At 41.4% G+C, this 16,849-nt stretch overlaps 1 protein-coding gene across 10 annotated transcripts in view; it reads left to right on the top strand.

Annotated features, from left to right (window-relative positions):
• The window catches only part of LOC103741630 (zinc finger protein 182), a 65,234-nt gene extending 62,236 nt beyond the window's left edge, over positions 1–2,998 (top strand). For all 10 annotated transcript variants that reach the window (XM_029568050.1, XM_008842524.3, XM_008842523.3 and 7 more), the window contains one exon: positions 410–2,998. In XM_029568050.1, the coding sequence (XP_029423910.1) occupies positions 410–2,040 (1,631 nt within the window). In that variant the 3' untranslated portion in view covers positions 2,041–2,998. The remainder of the gene's footprint in view (positions 1–409) is intronic.
• The last annotated feature ends 13,851 nt before the right edge of the window (positions 2,999–16,849 follow it).

The raw sequence follows: 16,849 nt of genomic DNA, 5'->3' as shown, positions 1-16,849 counted from the left end.
ATAGAGAATCCAGGTCAGCTGTGGCTAAAGGGAGACACTGTCTCAAAAAGACCAAAAAAGGTTTATATATCTAAGAATTGAGGGCAAGAGATGAAATAAAAACATAGGTAAGAGACTGAGGTTTCAAGATTATTCCTGGTATAATAAGGGCAGTAGATGGGAGTTTACTAAGAGACCATTTCTCCCGAAGCACTCTGATGAAATCATATGAAAGTGTTATCTGAATCATAGGAAGAGCTTCTACAAGATTCACTTAGAGGGAGCCAACCCCCACTTAGGATCTACTAGATCTGCACCTCAGGTGGTCAGTAGAAGTAGGCCTCCTGTTGGGATCATGGCAGAGCATTTCTGAAGAATGTCCATTCCATAGTGTCAAAGTATACAGATGCTTTACTATGCTTCTTTCTAGAAGTCTCCCAAGTTGATGAACAGTTTGAGAGGCAGCACCAGGATACCCAAGATAAGTATCTATTGATGCAAGTTGGATTTCCTGACAACAGAATAATTACCACCAAGAGTGGCCAGGACTGTACTGAATTTGGAGATAAATTTCATCTGAGTACAAGCCTTGTTGTTCCAATGCAAAGATCCCATAAATTTGAATCATTTGGAAATAATATGGTAGACAATTTAGAATTATTTATAAGAAGCTCTGCAGAAAATAAACATGATAATGAATGTGCAAAATTTTTCTTCCATGCTGAATATGAAAAACCTAATTTTATTGTTAAACCCTATGGATATAAAGAATATGAGAAAGCCCTCAGGCAAAAGAAAGGTCTTAGTCTTCATCAGAGAATTAAAAATGGAGAGAAGCCTTTTGAATGTACTGCATGTCAGAAAACCTTCAGCAAGAAGTCACACCTCATTGTACACTGGAGAACTCATACAGGAGAGAAACCATTTGGATGTACTGAATGTGGGAAAGCCTTTAGCCAAAAGTCTCAGCTCATCATACACCTCAGAACTCATACAGGAGAGAGGCCCTTTGCATGTCCAGAATGTGGCAAAGCCTTCAGAGAAAAGTCAACTGTCATCATACATTACAGAACTCATACAGGAGAGAAACCTTATGAATGTAATGAATGTGGAAAAGCCTTCACTCAGAAGTCAAACCTCATCGTCCATCAGAAAACCCACACAGGAGAGAAAACCTATGAGTGTACTAAGTGTGGGGAATCTTTCATTCAAAAAGTTGACCTAATTATACACCATAGTACTCACACAGGAAAGAAACCCCATGAATGTAATGAGTGTAAGAAAACATTTAGTGATAAGTCAACACTCATTATACATCAGAGAACTCACACAGGAGAGAAACCTCATAAATGTACTGAATGTGGGAAGTCTTTCAATGAGAAGTCAACCCTCATTGTGCACCAGAGGACACATACTGGAGAGAAGCCCTATGAGTGTGATGTGTGTGGAAAAACTTTCACCCAAAAATCAAATCTGGGTGTGCATCAGAGGACTCATTCAGGAGAGAAGCCATTTGAGTGTAATGAATGTGAGAAAGCCTTCTCTCAGAAATCCTATCTCATGCTACATCAGCGGGGCCACACTGGAGAGAAACCCTATGAGTGCAATGAATGTGAAAAAGCATTTTCCCAGAAATCCTATCTCATTATACATCAAAGAACTCATACAGAAGTAAAACCCTATAAGTGTAATGAGTGTGGAAAGGCCTTTCGAGAAAAGTCAAAGCTCATTATCCATCAGAGAATTCACACAGGAGAAAAACCTTATGAATGCCTTGTGTGTTGGAAAGCTTTCAGCCAGAAATCACAGCTCATCATCCATCAGAGAACACACACAGGTGAGAAGCCCTATGCATGCACAGAATGTAGCAAAGCATTCAGGGAAAAATCTACATTCACTGTGCATCAAAGAACTCACACTGGAGAGAAGCCCTATAAATGTTCAGAATGTGGAAAAGCCTTTACCCAGAAATCAAACCTTATTGTACATCAGAGGACCCACACAGGAAAGAAGGCCCATGGAAGAGGCCATACCCACAATTCAAAACTTGCCGCACAATAGGAAACAAAGCAATATTGTCTAATATACCCCAAAAGAAAGGTATATTAATTTAATGTTCTTAAAAGAATGTTCTGACTTCTGTTATAAACATGGGGATAAAGTCAGCCTTTCTTTTCATCTGTTTTTACTCAAATGCAACAGCTGAAAAAGAAACAAACGAATGTATCTGTATCTGACAGTTTGGAGACCTCTGTAACCAGAGGGCTGCAATTGCAGGATATTTGAAGGCTTCAGAAGTGAGGCAACAAAGCTAAGGACACTGCTGAGGGAGGTACAGAACCACAGAAAGCTGTGACAATGGTAACAGTAGATGGACAGGTAGAAGGTTTCCTAGACCATGTGAGGACTGAGGAGAAACAGGCAGGGGCTTCAACAAGGAATCACTTGGCCAAACCATCTTTACAAAAAGTAATCTGTACAGGTTGGAGGAACAGTTGGAGATGGGGGAGGAGCTGGAGCGAGAAAAATGACATAGCTTCCCCTGATGCCTGATTTGGGGGAAGTAAACTGTGGAAGAACTAACAAATATAAGAAGGGATGTCTCCTTTGTTAGAAAAGCTTATCAGTCTTATCAGTAGCAAGACCAGGAGCAACTCTTCTCATTCAAAGACAATTATTTAAAAGTAATCAAAATCACAAATGGGTTTTAAGTCAACAATTTCACTTCTAGGAATACATATACTCACATGTGTACAAAATCATCAATATACAGTGGTATTTTTGATGTATTTGTGAAAAGAAAAGATTAGAAGCTGTCCATATGCCATCACCTGGATTTTACTTCCTGAAACTAATATATCCATACAACAAACTCCTCAATAGACAAAAAAATGAACAAAGAACATAGTTATCATTTCTGTAGTGATATGGGATAATCAGTTATTGGGTAGGAAAAGCAAGCTGCAGCACAATGAGTCTAATGTCTTACCATTTGTATATAAAAAGGGTAAAATGGCAAGTACACAATTGATTGTATTCATAAGCTCTTTCTGGAAAGAATTATAAGGAACTGATACCTTTATTACCTTACAGAAGGGAAAGGATAATGGGTGATTGGGGAGATGGAACTTGGAGACACCTGTGTATCCTTTCATAGCTGTGTTTCAAAGTTGTACTGTGTGGTTGTGCTATCATTTTGAGAGAAAAATAAATCTTCAAAAACCATATTTTATCCTATATCTATAATGAAGTCAGTCTAGATACAGGATTTCATAGCATTTCATGTATATGTAGAATTCAATTTTATATGATAAATTGAATAACCAGGCAGATAGAACAAATATTCAATCAATTCCTAAGATATATGGGCTTTTTTTTCTGAGAGTGTCAAGTAAAGCAATCTTAGGACCACCTGGGACTATATTACATAAGCATAAAATAATTGAAACTGTAACACATTTCATTTTTAGTTTGCACAGTGACACCTGTGGAAATATACTGTATCAAAGCCCATCAGTATCTTTTCCTATCTTAAAATGACTTAAATTACTCTATATACCACACAAGTTTTTTGTTATTGTTGTTTAGTTTAGTTTTGTTTCATTTTCTCTTAAAACAAGTCATTTCATGAGCTTGCATTTATTGCCAAGATGACAAATGGTGAAAAGTAGAAGCAGAACAACATTTCCACATCATTAACAGTTAAAACAGGACATGCATCTGTGTTCAGAGAGAAAGTCACTATTAGGCACTCTAAGCACCCATTCAAACACAACATTTATACAGCTCTTCTTTGCCACTAGTGATCCTAAGAATTAAAACATGACTTGCGTCTCTTAGATAACAGTCAAAACCACCCCAGACAGTTGTTTCATGTCCCTTGTATCTGGACTAATGTCCTTGAGGAAGAAATAACTTTTTAGTACATTAACTAGATCTCAATTTTTAGTTCTGTTGTGACTAAAAATCAGGAGAACAAAGGACTGAAAAAAAAAAGCCATTCCTGCAAATTCAAACATGTCTCAGACTGTAACAAGCTAACAGGACCTCAGTTTATACAGTGGGTCTGCACACAAAGCAATGTCAGTGTGGCACAGGTTCCTGTCTGACAAGCGTTCATTTTTAATTCCTATTCAGTGTGTAAATATAACAAATATATGTAATTCTAAAAATAATCCTTTAAAAGCAATAAAGCAATAAGGTCAAGAGATACACAGGACCAAATGTATAAAAACAGAGGTGCATTGCTCAAGAGGATGAAAAAAGTCTTGTTTTTCTAGAAAATTACTTTCCTTTTCCTGTTTTTGTTGGGAAGTGTTTCTGAAGGTGATATATCTGAAGTAAAGCATTTACATGAACAGAGAGCAGTAAAGGAGTACTCGGGGTAAAGCATGCCCTTAAACTCATTCAGCATTCATCTCCCCTCTTCTGAAATGATGATCAAGAAAGTCACATTATAAAGTCACAATGAAAAAGTGATAAAGGAGATAGATGACAAAAAGTGCTTGTGAAATGTAAACTGGAAGAAGAGATAACTGAAACCTACAGAGAAAGAATCCTAGATGACTCAGGATTCATTACATATAGCTACAGACAGGTACTCAAATTAGAGACTGCAGCTATTTCAAAATTAGGGTGAAAGGGTGAGTTTCATAACAGAAACATCAGTTGAAAATACACATAATTTATGGGACATATTAGAATGCTTTGGAGAGTAGATTACCTTTGAAAGCTATGTTACTAGCCAGTAAATTCCTGCATGGTATATCAGTCAGACTGTCCTAATACCTCACAGTTTTTATGACACTTCAAACATGAATTCACTGGGAGGTTGAGTAACTTTCTCCAAAGATCACACTAGTACTGGTGACATATATTTTCCAAGATCAGAGATGAGATTGAGACCCATGAGAACCATATTAACATTTACTGCAGAACTAGAGACCTTTATGAATTACTGTATTTGTAGCCCTCTTGCCAATGTGGCTATTCATTGAGTCTATGTCTGGTGGAAGCAGGCGACCCAAGCTATGGAAAGCCTAGGGGTCAGCAGAGTTTGCACTTCTCCAAACAGATGAATTAGACTTGAGATCCTTGTCTCTACCTTTCCAGGCCACCTTTTTTTTTTCTTTTTGGTCTTTTTGAAGCAGGGTCTCCCTGTAGCCCCAGCTGTCCTGGAACTCACTATGTAGACCAGGCTGGCCTTGAACTCACAGAGATCTGCCTGCCTCTGCCTCCCAAGTACTGGGACTACAGGCGCCACCACGCCCAGCTCCAGGCCACTTTTTAAGTTAAGTGTGTGTGTGTGTGTGTGTGTGTGTGTGTGTGTGTGTGTGTGTAGGCCAGAGGTTGATGTTGGGTATTAACTCTAGTAACTCCACCTTATTTTTTCTTGTGCATATCTGTATTTGTTTTCCATGGTCAAGTCCTGGAAGTGGAACTGCTTTTAATATGGATTTCCAAATTGCATTTAGAAACTTTAATCAAGTTGTACCCAGTACTCTTCCCTCACACTGCACAACCCCAATCCTAATCAAACAGTATTTAATGTATAAATATTTTCCAGTGTTATAGGAAAAGTTATGTTTTGTTATCATAGTTTTCTCATCTTTGATTTTTTTTGATTATGTGAATATTTTCAGAAGATTATTGCCAGTATTTTTATTTAATTATAGAAAAGAAATCATTGTGATTTTAACTCCTGAAGACTACATACATCATGCAATTCTACATGGACTTTTTCCATTTAAAATTTGCTTGTTTGACTGTTTCATACACTTATATAATGAATTTTAGTTGCTTTCATGCTCAATTTCCTTTCTCATCACTCTTCTTCTCCTGCTAGAACCCTTTTCAACAAGTCCCCATTCTACTTTTATGCAATGTTTTTGTGTGTACCTTACTGAGTTTAATTAGAACTTGCCTGAGGGTGGGTGGGAGGTTATTTACTAGAGCAAGGGCAACTTACCTAAGTGGATACATCAATGAAGAAAATGAGAGCCCCTTACCAGGCATGGTGATGCATGCCTTTAATCCCAGCATTTGGGAGACAGAGGCAGGCATATCTCTGTGATTTCAAGGCCATCCTGGTCTACATAGTGAGTTCAGGCCAGTTGGGGCTACAGGGAGACCCTGTCTCAAAAAGACAAAAAAAATGGCAGCCCCTTTCTCAACAACCATTAATTGGCAATAGTCCCTCAGAGAGGGATGGGACCTCATGGGCCCCCTCCTCCATCCATGATGAAATGGTGATGGGCCTTATGATATGCAGGTCTTGTACAGATAATCACAGCTTGCATGGGAGCTCATGAGTGCAATAGCTGTCGTGTCTAGAAGACATCTTTTTGTTGCACATCTTCACATCCTCTAGCTCTTTCTTCCCACCTCTTCCATGATGTTCTGTGAACGGAGCCATGGAGGGGGTGATGCAGCTGTCCCATTTAAGGCCAAGTACTCCACCATCACTTATTCTTGACACTTGGGCCAGTTATGTTTTCTATATTAACTGCCACCTGCTGCAATAAGATGCTTCTCTAATAGATGCTGGGAAAAACACTAATCTATAAGTATAAACACAGATATTCAGAAAGCAATTTGATAGCATGAACATTTATCAAAAGAATAGTAGTAGGTTTCCCCTTAAGGCATCTGAACCCCCCCCCCCCATCCAAGGGCTGCTCACCGGGTTTACAGAAACAGGCATAAGTTCCCTCCTGTGGAGTGGGCCTCAAATCCAATTAGAAAGCAATTGGTTACTTTCATACCAGTCATAATGATTGTATTAGGATTCTCTAGATGTATTCAGACTGAACAAAGCTGTCTGCAAATTGTGGATGAACTCATGGGGAAGCAGGAACAACTGAATCACACCTGAGAGGCTGAGAACCCAGTAGTTGCTTGGTCCTTGGGGTTGGGTGCTTCAACAGTTGGAGTAGTCATATAGTGGCTTTCTCACACAGGAGAAGCCAAGAACTTGGTAGTAGCTCAGCCCAGGGGGTTAGGTGCCTCAGCAGTCCCAATCTGCCACCCCAAACCTGGAGGCTTCCTGGAGAGTTGTTGGTCCTGAGTCAATGACAGAAGCCTGGAAACACTGGTTCTGATATCAGCAAAGGGAGGCAGCAGCAACAGCAACAGTATAAAAATTAACTTGGTAGCAAGAGAAAAGGCCGGAACAAGTAAAAGGAAAATAACCCTTCTGCCACACCCCTTTTTATCTGAGCTATCAGAAGGTGCCGCCCAATTTTGGGGTGGGTCTTCCTTAATCAATTAAGGAAACTCATCAAGTGAGACTCTTCTCATGTGATTCTAATTTGTGGCAAATTGACATTAAAACCAACCATCTCACCACTGTTGCACTAGAGGGTACACCTTTGCCGGGTGGGTCATTTAGTGTAGCTCACAAGATTCACAGCTAGATAAGACTTTTGATAGCTTTTCTCCCCCAGCAGCCTGTGTGGCAACTTCTGGCACTATGCTTGATTTCTCTCTGCCCTGTGAGCAAAGTGTTCAGTGTCCTTAGCAATAGGGTCTTACCATCAAGTTCTGCTGGGCAACAAAGAGCAATGGCAATACCCTATATTAATTTTGGAGGTCTCTGGTGTATCCCTGACTAACAACTTGTAGGGAGGAATACTCCTGGCACTGAACTGAAAATTTCATTTAATAATCCATGGCTAATACTGGTCCTCCCCCTGTGCCCTGAGAGGCTACCCATGCTCCAGAGGATGGTCCCAGGCTCATGTACATATAGGCAGCAATAAATGGACTCTAGATATTAAATTCAAAAGGAGAGTGCATGAAGTTGGGAAGGAAAATTGGAGAGATGGGAGAGGAACTGGGGGGAAGGGAATGGGGGGTGGATTGGATCCAATCACATTCTATCCATGCATGCATATTAAATATTAAAAAATAACCAACAGCTTCTAAGAAGAATAGTATCCATCCATGGACAATACCTCTGTTCAAACTTTTATTTAGATTATATTTTAATGAGGTTATGAAGTATGTATCCAAATATATTTTTCATATATCCTTAGATTTTACTTTTTAAAAAAAAGTTATGTGTATATGTGTGTGGAGGGGTTGTACATGTGAGTACAGGTGCTCATGGAATCCAGAAGAACTTACAGGATGTTGTGAGCTGCCAGACGTTTGTACTGGGAACAGTACAGTGTCTTAACCACTAGCTATTTCTCCAGCCCTATTTTTTATTTAATTCTAGAAGAAGAAAAAAAGGTGAGCAATAGGCTCAGGGTTTGGCATTTTGTTTATTCATTTTCCCAGTGCTGGAACTCAAACACAGGGTTTTGCTAATGTGTTTACCACTCTGCTGCATCCCCAGCACTTTTATTTAATGAACTCTAAATTAGATCTGTCCAATTCAGTGCCTTTCCAAGGAAATGAAATGTAGGGAGGACTAGGTTGCTCTGGGTGCCATCAACAGGGAAGATGCCAATGGAAATGGAAACAGATCTTTTTAGCAACAAAGAATCTTCCCCATTAAAGGTCATCCTGCAGTGGATGAAGGCTCAGATTGTACCTTTTCCCGTGTATCTTGGCCACCTTCTTATACCACAGATTGCAGCCTGATTAAGCTACATGTGGGCAAATGGAGGTCAGTAAAGCACAGACCAGAGAAGGGATAGTAATGAACTGCAGGATACAAATGTGCTGGAGTTAGGGGGAAAGAGGAAGGTAATGAGGGATGAATTGTGGATCAATGGGGTGATAAGGACCAGAGTAGGGGGTGAATAGGGAAAAGGAGGGGGAATAGGAAATATCCAGTGGAGTAAGGTACTGGGGGTGAATAGTCACGCATTAAGTGAATGTGAGTGATACTGGGGAAAGAGGGAGTGAATGGGTAGAGCAGAGTATATTGGGAGTGAGGGGAATCAAGTTGTGCTGAATGATGCTGAAAGGTGCAGTTAAGTAGAGGGCAGTACAGATAAGTGACAAAACAGCATGGCATGAGCGAGTAAAGAAAGGAAAATGGATGGTCCATCAAGGTGGCAGATTGCTGGAGTGAGGGAATGGTGAGTACTCTTAGGCCACAGGGATTGGTGGCATCAAAGAATCTAGAATCAGTAACATAGGACCTCATGGTGATGATGGGCAGTTGGTGAGAACTAAGTTGGTTCCACACTATGGCCAAAGGTATATGAGATGGGAACAGCCTGTGCTCTGGACACAAAGCTCAATGAATATTATGATTGTTTGAATGAGAATGCCTACCATAGGCTCCAAATATTTGGACATTTCGTCCCCAGTTGGTGGCACTGTTTTGGGGGTCTTAGAAGGTATGGCCATGCTGGAGGGATCACGTCACTGGGGGCAGGTTTAGAGAATTCTTAAGCGTCACTGGATCTCCAGTAACTCTCTGCTTCCTGTGCCTGTTTGAAGATGTGAGAGCTTAGCTTCTGCTCCTACTCCAGCCACCTCTGCCACCATGCCTCCCCACCATGATGAACTCTTGCCCATTTGGAACCGTAAACTAACTCTTCCTTTTATAAGTTCCCCCTTGGTCATGGTGTTTCTATCACAACAACAGAAAAGTAACTAATAAAATATCAACTGCCCCATGTTCTTGTTGATATTTATACTTAGTATACATGAGATTGTTACATACAAAGAAAAGTGAGTGGGAATAAAATTTTCAATTTCTGAAGATGATGAAGAACCAAATGATCTATAAATTATTGGGATAAGTAAATTTAGCAAGGTTGCTAAATACTAGATCAAAGTACAGAATTGTTTTTCTTTGTACCATCAATAACCAGAAAAAGGACACCATCGATTCAGTGTGGGAAAACAAAAATACATAACAGGGCCATTCAATGAGACCCTTGAAAAGAGTTGAAGTCTGGATGTGGAATCTGTGAAACATAAGGAAAAAATATTGAAGCTTTTCTCAAGAATGAGAGAATGCACACAGCAGCAAAAGCCACATATTTGAAAGTGAGTGAACCTCTAAATGTCTAGCATGCACTAGGAAAGGAACCTATGAGAGCTGGAGGGGGTGGGGAGTGAAAAGGCCAGTGATCAGATCCTGAGAATAAGGGGAGATAGGGCCTATTCTCAAAGCTAAACAAAGGATGGGGGTGAACTGTGGAGAGGCCCTGTCACAGAAGGAGTTGGCTTCCACATGTTGGAACCACCAAAGGCCAAAACCTTTAAAGAGGCATCATGGCAAAGGGTTCAAAATCATACTCACCATCTGGCATCTTTTTTCCATTCACCACCCCAATATTTTTAGTGTTTATTCACCTATGCAACTTTAGATTCTCCCATCCAAAGCTCTTTCTCAAACTTGAGTATCATGTCTGGTTTGAGAACATGATACCCTGTAAGTAGGCATGATTCAGGATTTCAGGCTACCCACTTAAGCTTGAGGGCCTATCATGGCTAAGAAAGGGGCAGCTTTGTGGATTATGCAACATAGATACCCAATTCTATGTTGGCCAAATTAGGCCATTCTCCTGGGTAAGTGAGAACAAATGTTTCCTCCAGGGTCCACAGTAAAAGGAATACACAGACAGCACTGCCAGCACTACAGAGGCAAGAGAAGACCACAAATCCTCAAACTCACTAGACACTGCAATATGAATGGGGTTCTGGTGGTGATCAGAAACTGGCATAAGGTCTACAGAGTTCATAGAGTAATTAGTTGGCAAGTTGGTCATAAAAGCTTCAAGTGGTGGGACTCAGAATCAAGAATGTCACTGCAACAATTTGACAATTCTGTTCTATGCTGCACTCTACTTTTATGGCCACCCCCATGCATTGATAGCATGGCCAAACAGTCACACCAGAACTTGAGTGAAAGCACTTGATGAAGATTGATTTCTGGGATTCTGAGGTGTCCAGCCACTCAGAAAAGGTAGGTCACCAATCTTGGTCTCCACTTTATAGGTACTGGACCTTGTGAGGCCTGTCATAAAGGGAGCAATGTGGGCTACCCTCACCCTAGGACAGGCTATAATGGGAGGAGCACTGTGTGTGGGTTACTAATTTAGGGGACTCAAAAAAGAAATGGTATTTTTATCCCTGAAGGCATAATGGCAGGTAGGTGCGCTGGTTAAGTCAGGCATGTTAGCCTAAGACCTAGCCCCTTCACACTGTTGGAGGAGGCTTTACCCCAGGCCACAGCTACTGTAACATATGGTTATCTGCTGCTCCCTGGGGTAGTACTGAGATTCCAACAGTACTTATCTTAGAGCAGACATCTATAATTTCAGCTACAAGGAGGCTGAGGCAGGAGGATTTCAAAGTTCAAAGTTCCAGGCCAGCTGGAGCTATAGGGAGACCCTGTCTCAAAAAAATTGTGAGAAATAACAATGGAAAAATATCTCAGAACTCACAACACTTGTAAGGGGAAATAGTCACATGACTTTTCCTGGGCATACATAAAGAAACATCTATTCAGTCTGGATAAAGAGGACACAGACAAAAGAAAGGATTCTGACCAGCTCCAATTTGGGAAACTAATGAGGCTACTGGAGTTGCTTACAGGAATGTGGGTGACTTAAAGGTAGCTATACCACTGGGAAATCTTACAATACTGAAGGGTCCCACCCTAGTCAATTGCTCATGTCTTATATAACCTCAGGAAGGAGTCCTGACTATCTCTGAAAGGATCTTAAGCCTCCTCCTTCCCTCCACAAAGAAATGTTAATAGTCCTGTTCTGAGGGTAATCTCGCAGCTGCTCTGATTCAAGACAATCATGTTCTTGTCCAAGAAGAAACATAAATGACAACAAACTCTCCATTGATAGTGTTGAGAGCAGGTTTCCATACATGAAAGGCTGTTTTGTCCTGGTGAGAAGCTGGATGTAGTGTGTGTCTGGGACGGGGATTCCAGCTACATTTAAGAATAGGACGCTACCCGTCATGGTGACACATGCCTTTAATCCCAGCACTCAGCAGGCAGAGACAGGAGGATTTCCATGAATTGGAGGCCAGCCTGGTCTCAGAGTGAATCCAGACCAGCTGGGGCTACAAGGAGACCCTGTCTCAAAAAGACCAAAAAAGGAGCTTGTCTGAAGTTTTCCTCTTTGCTGGATAACTTTCATAGTGCCAAAAATGAAATGCAGGCCACTGTGGGAGAAAAGTTACCATCAGTGGTATTACCCAGTGGTGAACCCTGAATGCTATAATACTGACCTGCTAGGCAAGATATGCCCACTGGTGCAATAATAGCATGAAGTTTATGGGGTAAGCAAGTACTTTCTGATTAGATCTGAGGCCTGCTCCACAGGAGGGAATTTCTGTCAGTTACTGTAAACCTAATCAAAGCCCTTAGATGCTGTGGTCATAGGCCCTGGTGGGGGAAACTTACTGTTGTTTTGCTAAATGGCCATATTATTAAACTACTCTCTGTGTATAGCTTAGCACTGCTCTCAACCTTAGCCAGAGAAGCCTCCTTCTACTGTGGGTAGTAATGCAGAGACTCTGGTCAAAGTACTAAAAATAAGTGACTCAGTGCTTAGACCTAAATGGGATATCTATAGGAATCCCCCATCCGAGAAGAGGGTGAATTAAAAAATGCAAGAGCCAAAGGATGGGAAAAGCACTGTGAAATGCTGCCTTCAGGATATGACACAGCTGCTACCCTTGTGAGCTCATTGCAGTTTAAGGACACCTGCCAAAAGATCTGCACAAGGACAAGCTAGCAGGCACAGTCTAACATTCTAACAAGCAGCACTAATTGGACTTAGTAGGTTACAAAAAAAAGGGGGGGGCATGAAGGTGGGAGGGGAACATATTAGGGGTATCCTGGGGGAGTGGGAAGAGGAGTGGGAGGTGGGTGTTGTAAGAAGAAAGAACACAATATATACTGTGCTACTGTGCTCAGAAAGCTTCTCAGAACATGTATGTCTGTGCCAGATGTAGCTGTTGGTGTTTCTGTTTCTGCTACATGGGTGGAGCCAGGCCCTGGAGCATGGATATGTGTGGAGTGACTGTGGCTTCAAAATGAGGTGGAGGCACACCTGCTGTAGTAGTGGCAAAAGCATCTGGGGCTCAGGTGCTCCTGATGTGGCACTAATGAAAATGTCTGACACATAATTACACCTGCTAGAGTAGTGGTTCTGAAGTGTGTGATATGGGTTCTTGTGGCTCAACCACATAGCCAGGGTCATAGGTGTGTGCAAACTGGTCACAGCTCTGAAGTCAGAGCTGTAGCCTTGATGTTGAAGGCACAAGTGTGCCACTATAGTGGTGTGTGAGACCCAGGCATTCAGAGAGTGGAGCCAGGTTTCAGAGCACATATGCACACAGAGCAATCTAGCAATTTATTTTTATATATTGAAGAATCAGTTCTACAATTTTAAAATTCAAGACAAGTGTTTATAAATATATATCTATCCATGAAATACTGGCTGACTTAAGAGTTGATTTTTACTCTCAGACCTCACATGATATTTATTTTGCAGATAGTTATAGGCAGAAAATAAGAAAAGTTACAACAGAAAGGCAGGACTTTGATTCCAGCTAGGCAAAAGGGTTACAGATAACAGAGGAAGCTCTCTCATGGTCCATCAGAGCTTTCTGTGGAATGATCTTGAGAACTATTGCCTTGTAGGCCAGGTTGCAAAGATAACCTCAGGCTGTGGGGACTAGAGAAAATACACAGAGGACATAAGATTTGGACTTTGTTAGGGAGAATGCAAATGACCTGGATATAGAGGACAAGAGTATTAGGGTTTCAAACAGCAGCAGCTCCCCCCACTCCCCAACAGGGACCCATGGACTTTGGATTTTCAAGCCTGAAAAAGGGAACTGAGCTGATAAGCACCTTGGCCTTTGAAGTCAAGGGAAGCAGATTCTTCTAAAAGGCAGCCTGCCTTTCCTCTGATCTCCAAGGATAAGATAAGCAGATTCTGTCTGTTAACCAGAGATTTTAGGAGCTGTTTAGCACAGCAGCTTTTCCCTTATCTTAACAGGACAAAAAAAGTAAACACTTCCTGACCCAGATCCTGGCTGGTCCTGCTTCCCCCCCCCCTGCTTGATTTTTCCAGCCCTCCCCTTCTGCACCCTGAAGCCCCTGTATATAAGCCCCAGCTCACAACCTGTGGGCTGACATTTTCCCTTCCAGTTTTATCTGTGTCTCGGTGCCTCATCCTCCATTCACTCGTTCTCACGCAAATTTTTACCTATCAAAGAGAGCCCCTATTCTGGGCCTATGCCCATATTGTATAAGGAATGAGATAGACTAGGCAAACCAGAATCCAATTTTAGAGAGGCCCAGATGTGAGAGCCAAAAGGGTGTGAATGACTGACCTTGTTTTCGAGGTAGGACACTTGACACTACTTTAAAATAACTGGGCTCCTGGGCTGGAGAGTTGGTTAAGAGCACTTACTGCTCTTGCAGAGGACCTGGGTTCAATTCCTAGCACCCACATGGCGGCTAACGACCATCCATAACTCCAGTTCCAGGGGAATATGATGCTGTCTTCTGACCTCTGTGGGCTTTGCATGACATGGGTGCACTTACATACATGCAGGCAATACAGTCATACACATAAAAATAATAAAGTATTTTTAAATAACTGGCCTCCCAGAAAATCAAGGGAACTATGTGGACCAGAAGCAATCCCAACTTGGGGGCTAAGGATGTATCTCAGAAACCTAGCATGATTGTGCATGCCTGTAATCCTAGCGTTTGGGAAGGGGAGGCAGGCGGATCAGATGTTCAAAGTCATCACTACTTTCATCAAACTTACAAAGTAAGTTTGAGCCCAGCCTGAAACATGAAACTTTATCTCAATAAAACTAAACAAAAACAGAGATAAAACATACATGGTCTTTTAGAGCCTAGACCTTCATTGAGTTATTGTACCAAAAACTGTCCTTTACTGGCATGGCAAGTAGGTTTTTAAAAAGCTCTTTAGCTAATTCTCAAAGGGATCTTAGAAATTATTTTTATAGATGGGTGAAGCTAAAGTGGGCACATGGTCAATCTTATATGTGACAGGTGGAGGCTTGCAGCTAATATTTTTTATTTAATGTTATTTATTTTTATTTTATGCATATGAGTATTTTGCCTGTATGTACGTAAATGCACCCATGTTGTGTAATGCCCAAGGAGGCCAGAAGAGCTGCATTGGATCTCCTGAAGTTTGGAAGTTATGGCTAAAACTCCCTCCCTGGGGGAGATGTAAACAGCGTCCACCCCCTCCTCCCTTGGTCCCAAAAACAATTGGAGGTATAATTCCACTAAAGTGCACCCTAGGGGACCAATGAGTTTATTGGGCTTACTTACAGAGCAGTGGATGAGAGGTTACTACAGGAGCGTGAGTGCTCCCCCTCCCTAGGGTCATACTGGAAAGTCTTCACCCAGCATAGCTTTCTCACAGCTACAGATAGATGGAGTCCCCCTTCCCCTGCTTTCAACTAGTCTCCTTGTTCTTTTAGTACCCTGCCTATATACTCTAGCCCTTCCTCCAGGCCCCATGCAATTAGGTCAGAATTGCCAACAACAGGTTAGGAGGAATGGCTGGATGCTCTGGTAAAGGTCCTCAGGCCCTCCCCCACCTTCTATGAGGGGGAGGTCAGTGAGGCACAGGTGAACTCCTGGTTTGCTGCTGTTTGTCTTGCCTCCAGTCCTGTACAACAGAAGTTCTACAAAAAATAACCTACAGATAGTGAGAGATGTTGTATTTTGCAGATAAAGACATTTTGGAAGGGCTAGAAGTCTGATGAGAAAAGCCTCGGTGTTGTCTAGCCTTAGGGGAACCATTCACATTCTTAAGTGGATATCATTTCCTGGAGTTCTGTAGTGCAGCCTCATATAGTGATCCTACCATGGACTAGAAAGAGAGACCCATGAAGTAGGTATGAATTGATTTTAACATGTTCTCTGACTCTAACTAGTTGAGAACCTATAACTATCTTCTAGTACATAACTGGTATCTCAGAACTCTTCAAACCATCACATTATATTTAAGCCTGGCATTAGTCTCTTACTATCAAGAAGACCTGTGTAGAAAATAGAACAAGGAATGGAAGCCCTAAAAAATAACTTTCAAAGCCTAGAGTGTTAGCCAAACTAGCAACCCAAGACAGAACCAGCTTCAGTCTGGAATCTCTGTTGTATAAGGTCCTTTCATTCATTGCCACAAAATACGTTTCCTTCATTATTTTAAGTGTTTGATTAAAAAAAAAAAGAACCATTGGAGTATATTCGTTGCACATGGTGATGAGTTTCATAGAGACCTTTTCATTTAGATATATTGTTATATGGATTAGAATACAAACATATATTTCCTAGATCTGTGACATTCTAGCAGTGACACCCCAGCAGCAATGAACACACCTAATGTCAAGATCATGGTTTCTTAAGTGCCATTTTCCAGCAAAGGAAATCATAGCAGTTGGAGAAATAAACAGCTGATTCTAAATCTGGAGCAAGGAAAATACAAGATCCTGGACCATCTTATAGTTCCAGAAAGTAAGGAAGAACCTGCCTCAATAAAAGGGGTGTGTGTGTGTGTGTGTGTGTGTGTGTGTGTGTGTGTGTGTTATTGACAGAGGATAGGTCTATTTTCCAGGCTGGTCTTGAATGCCTGGTCTCAAAAAACTTCTACCTCAGCTTCCTGAGCAACTGGAACTATGGATGCACACCACTACACCCATCTCCATTGTTATTGTTTTAACATATGACACTATAACCTCTGATACCTTTCCATCCAGAAGTGGAGCTTAATGTTCCATGCCTGTGGTACAAACAGGATTGGATTTTTAACTCACTTCTACCACTAAGTACCCCACCCAAGTGACTGGCTCATTTCAAATAAAAAATATAGAAAGGAACTGAGGAGGAAGCTCTGTGATAGAGTATTTCCTTCTCATGATAGTCCCTAGGTTATAGTCC

The sequence above is a fragment of the Nannospalax galili genome, unplaced genomic scaffold (genome assembly GCF_000622305.1).
Source record: "Nannospalax galili isolate Female #2095 unplaced genomic scaffold, S.galili_v1.0 scaffold741, whole genome shotgun sequence".
Classification (NCBI taxonomy): domain Eukaryota; kingdom Metazoa; phylum Chordata; class Mammalia; order Rodentia; family Spalacidae; genus Nannospalax; species Nannospalax galili.
This window is presented reverse-complemented; position numbering and strand designations above follow the sequence as displayed.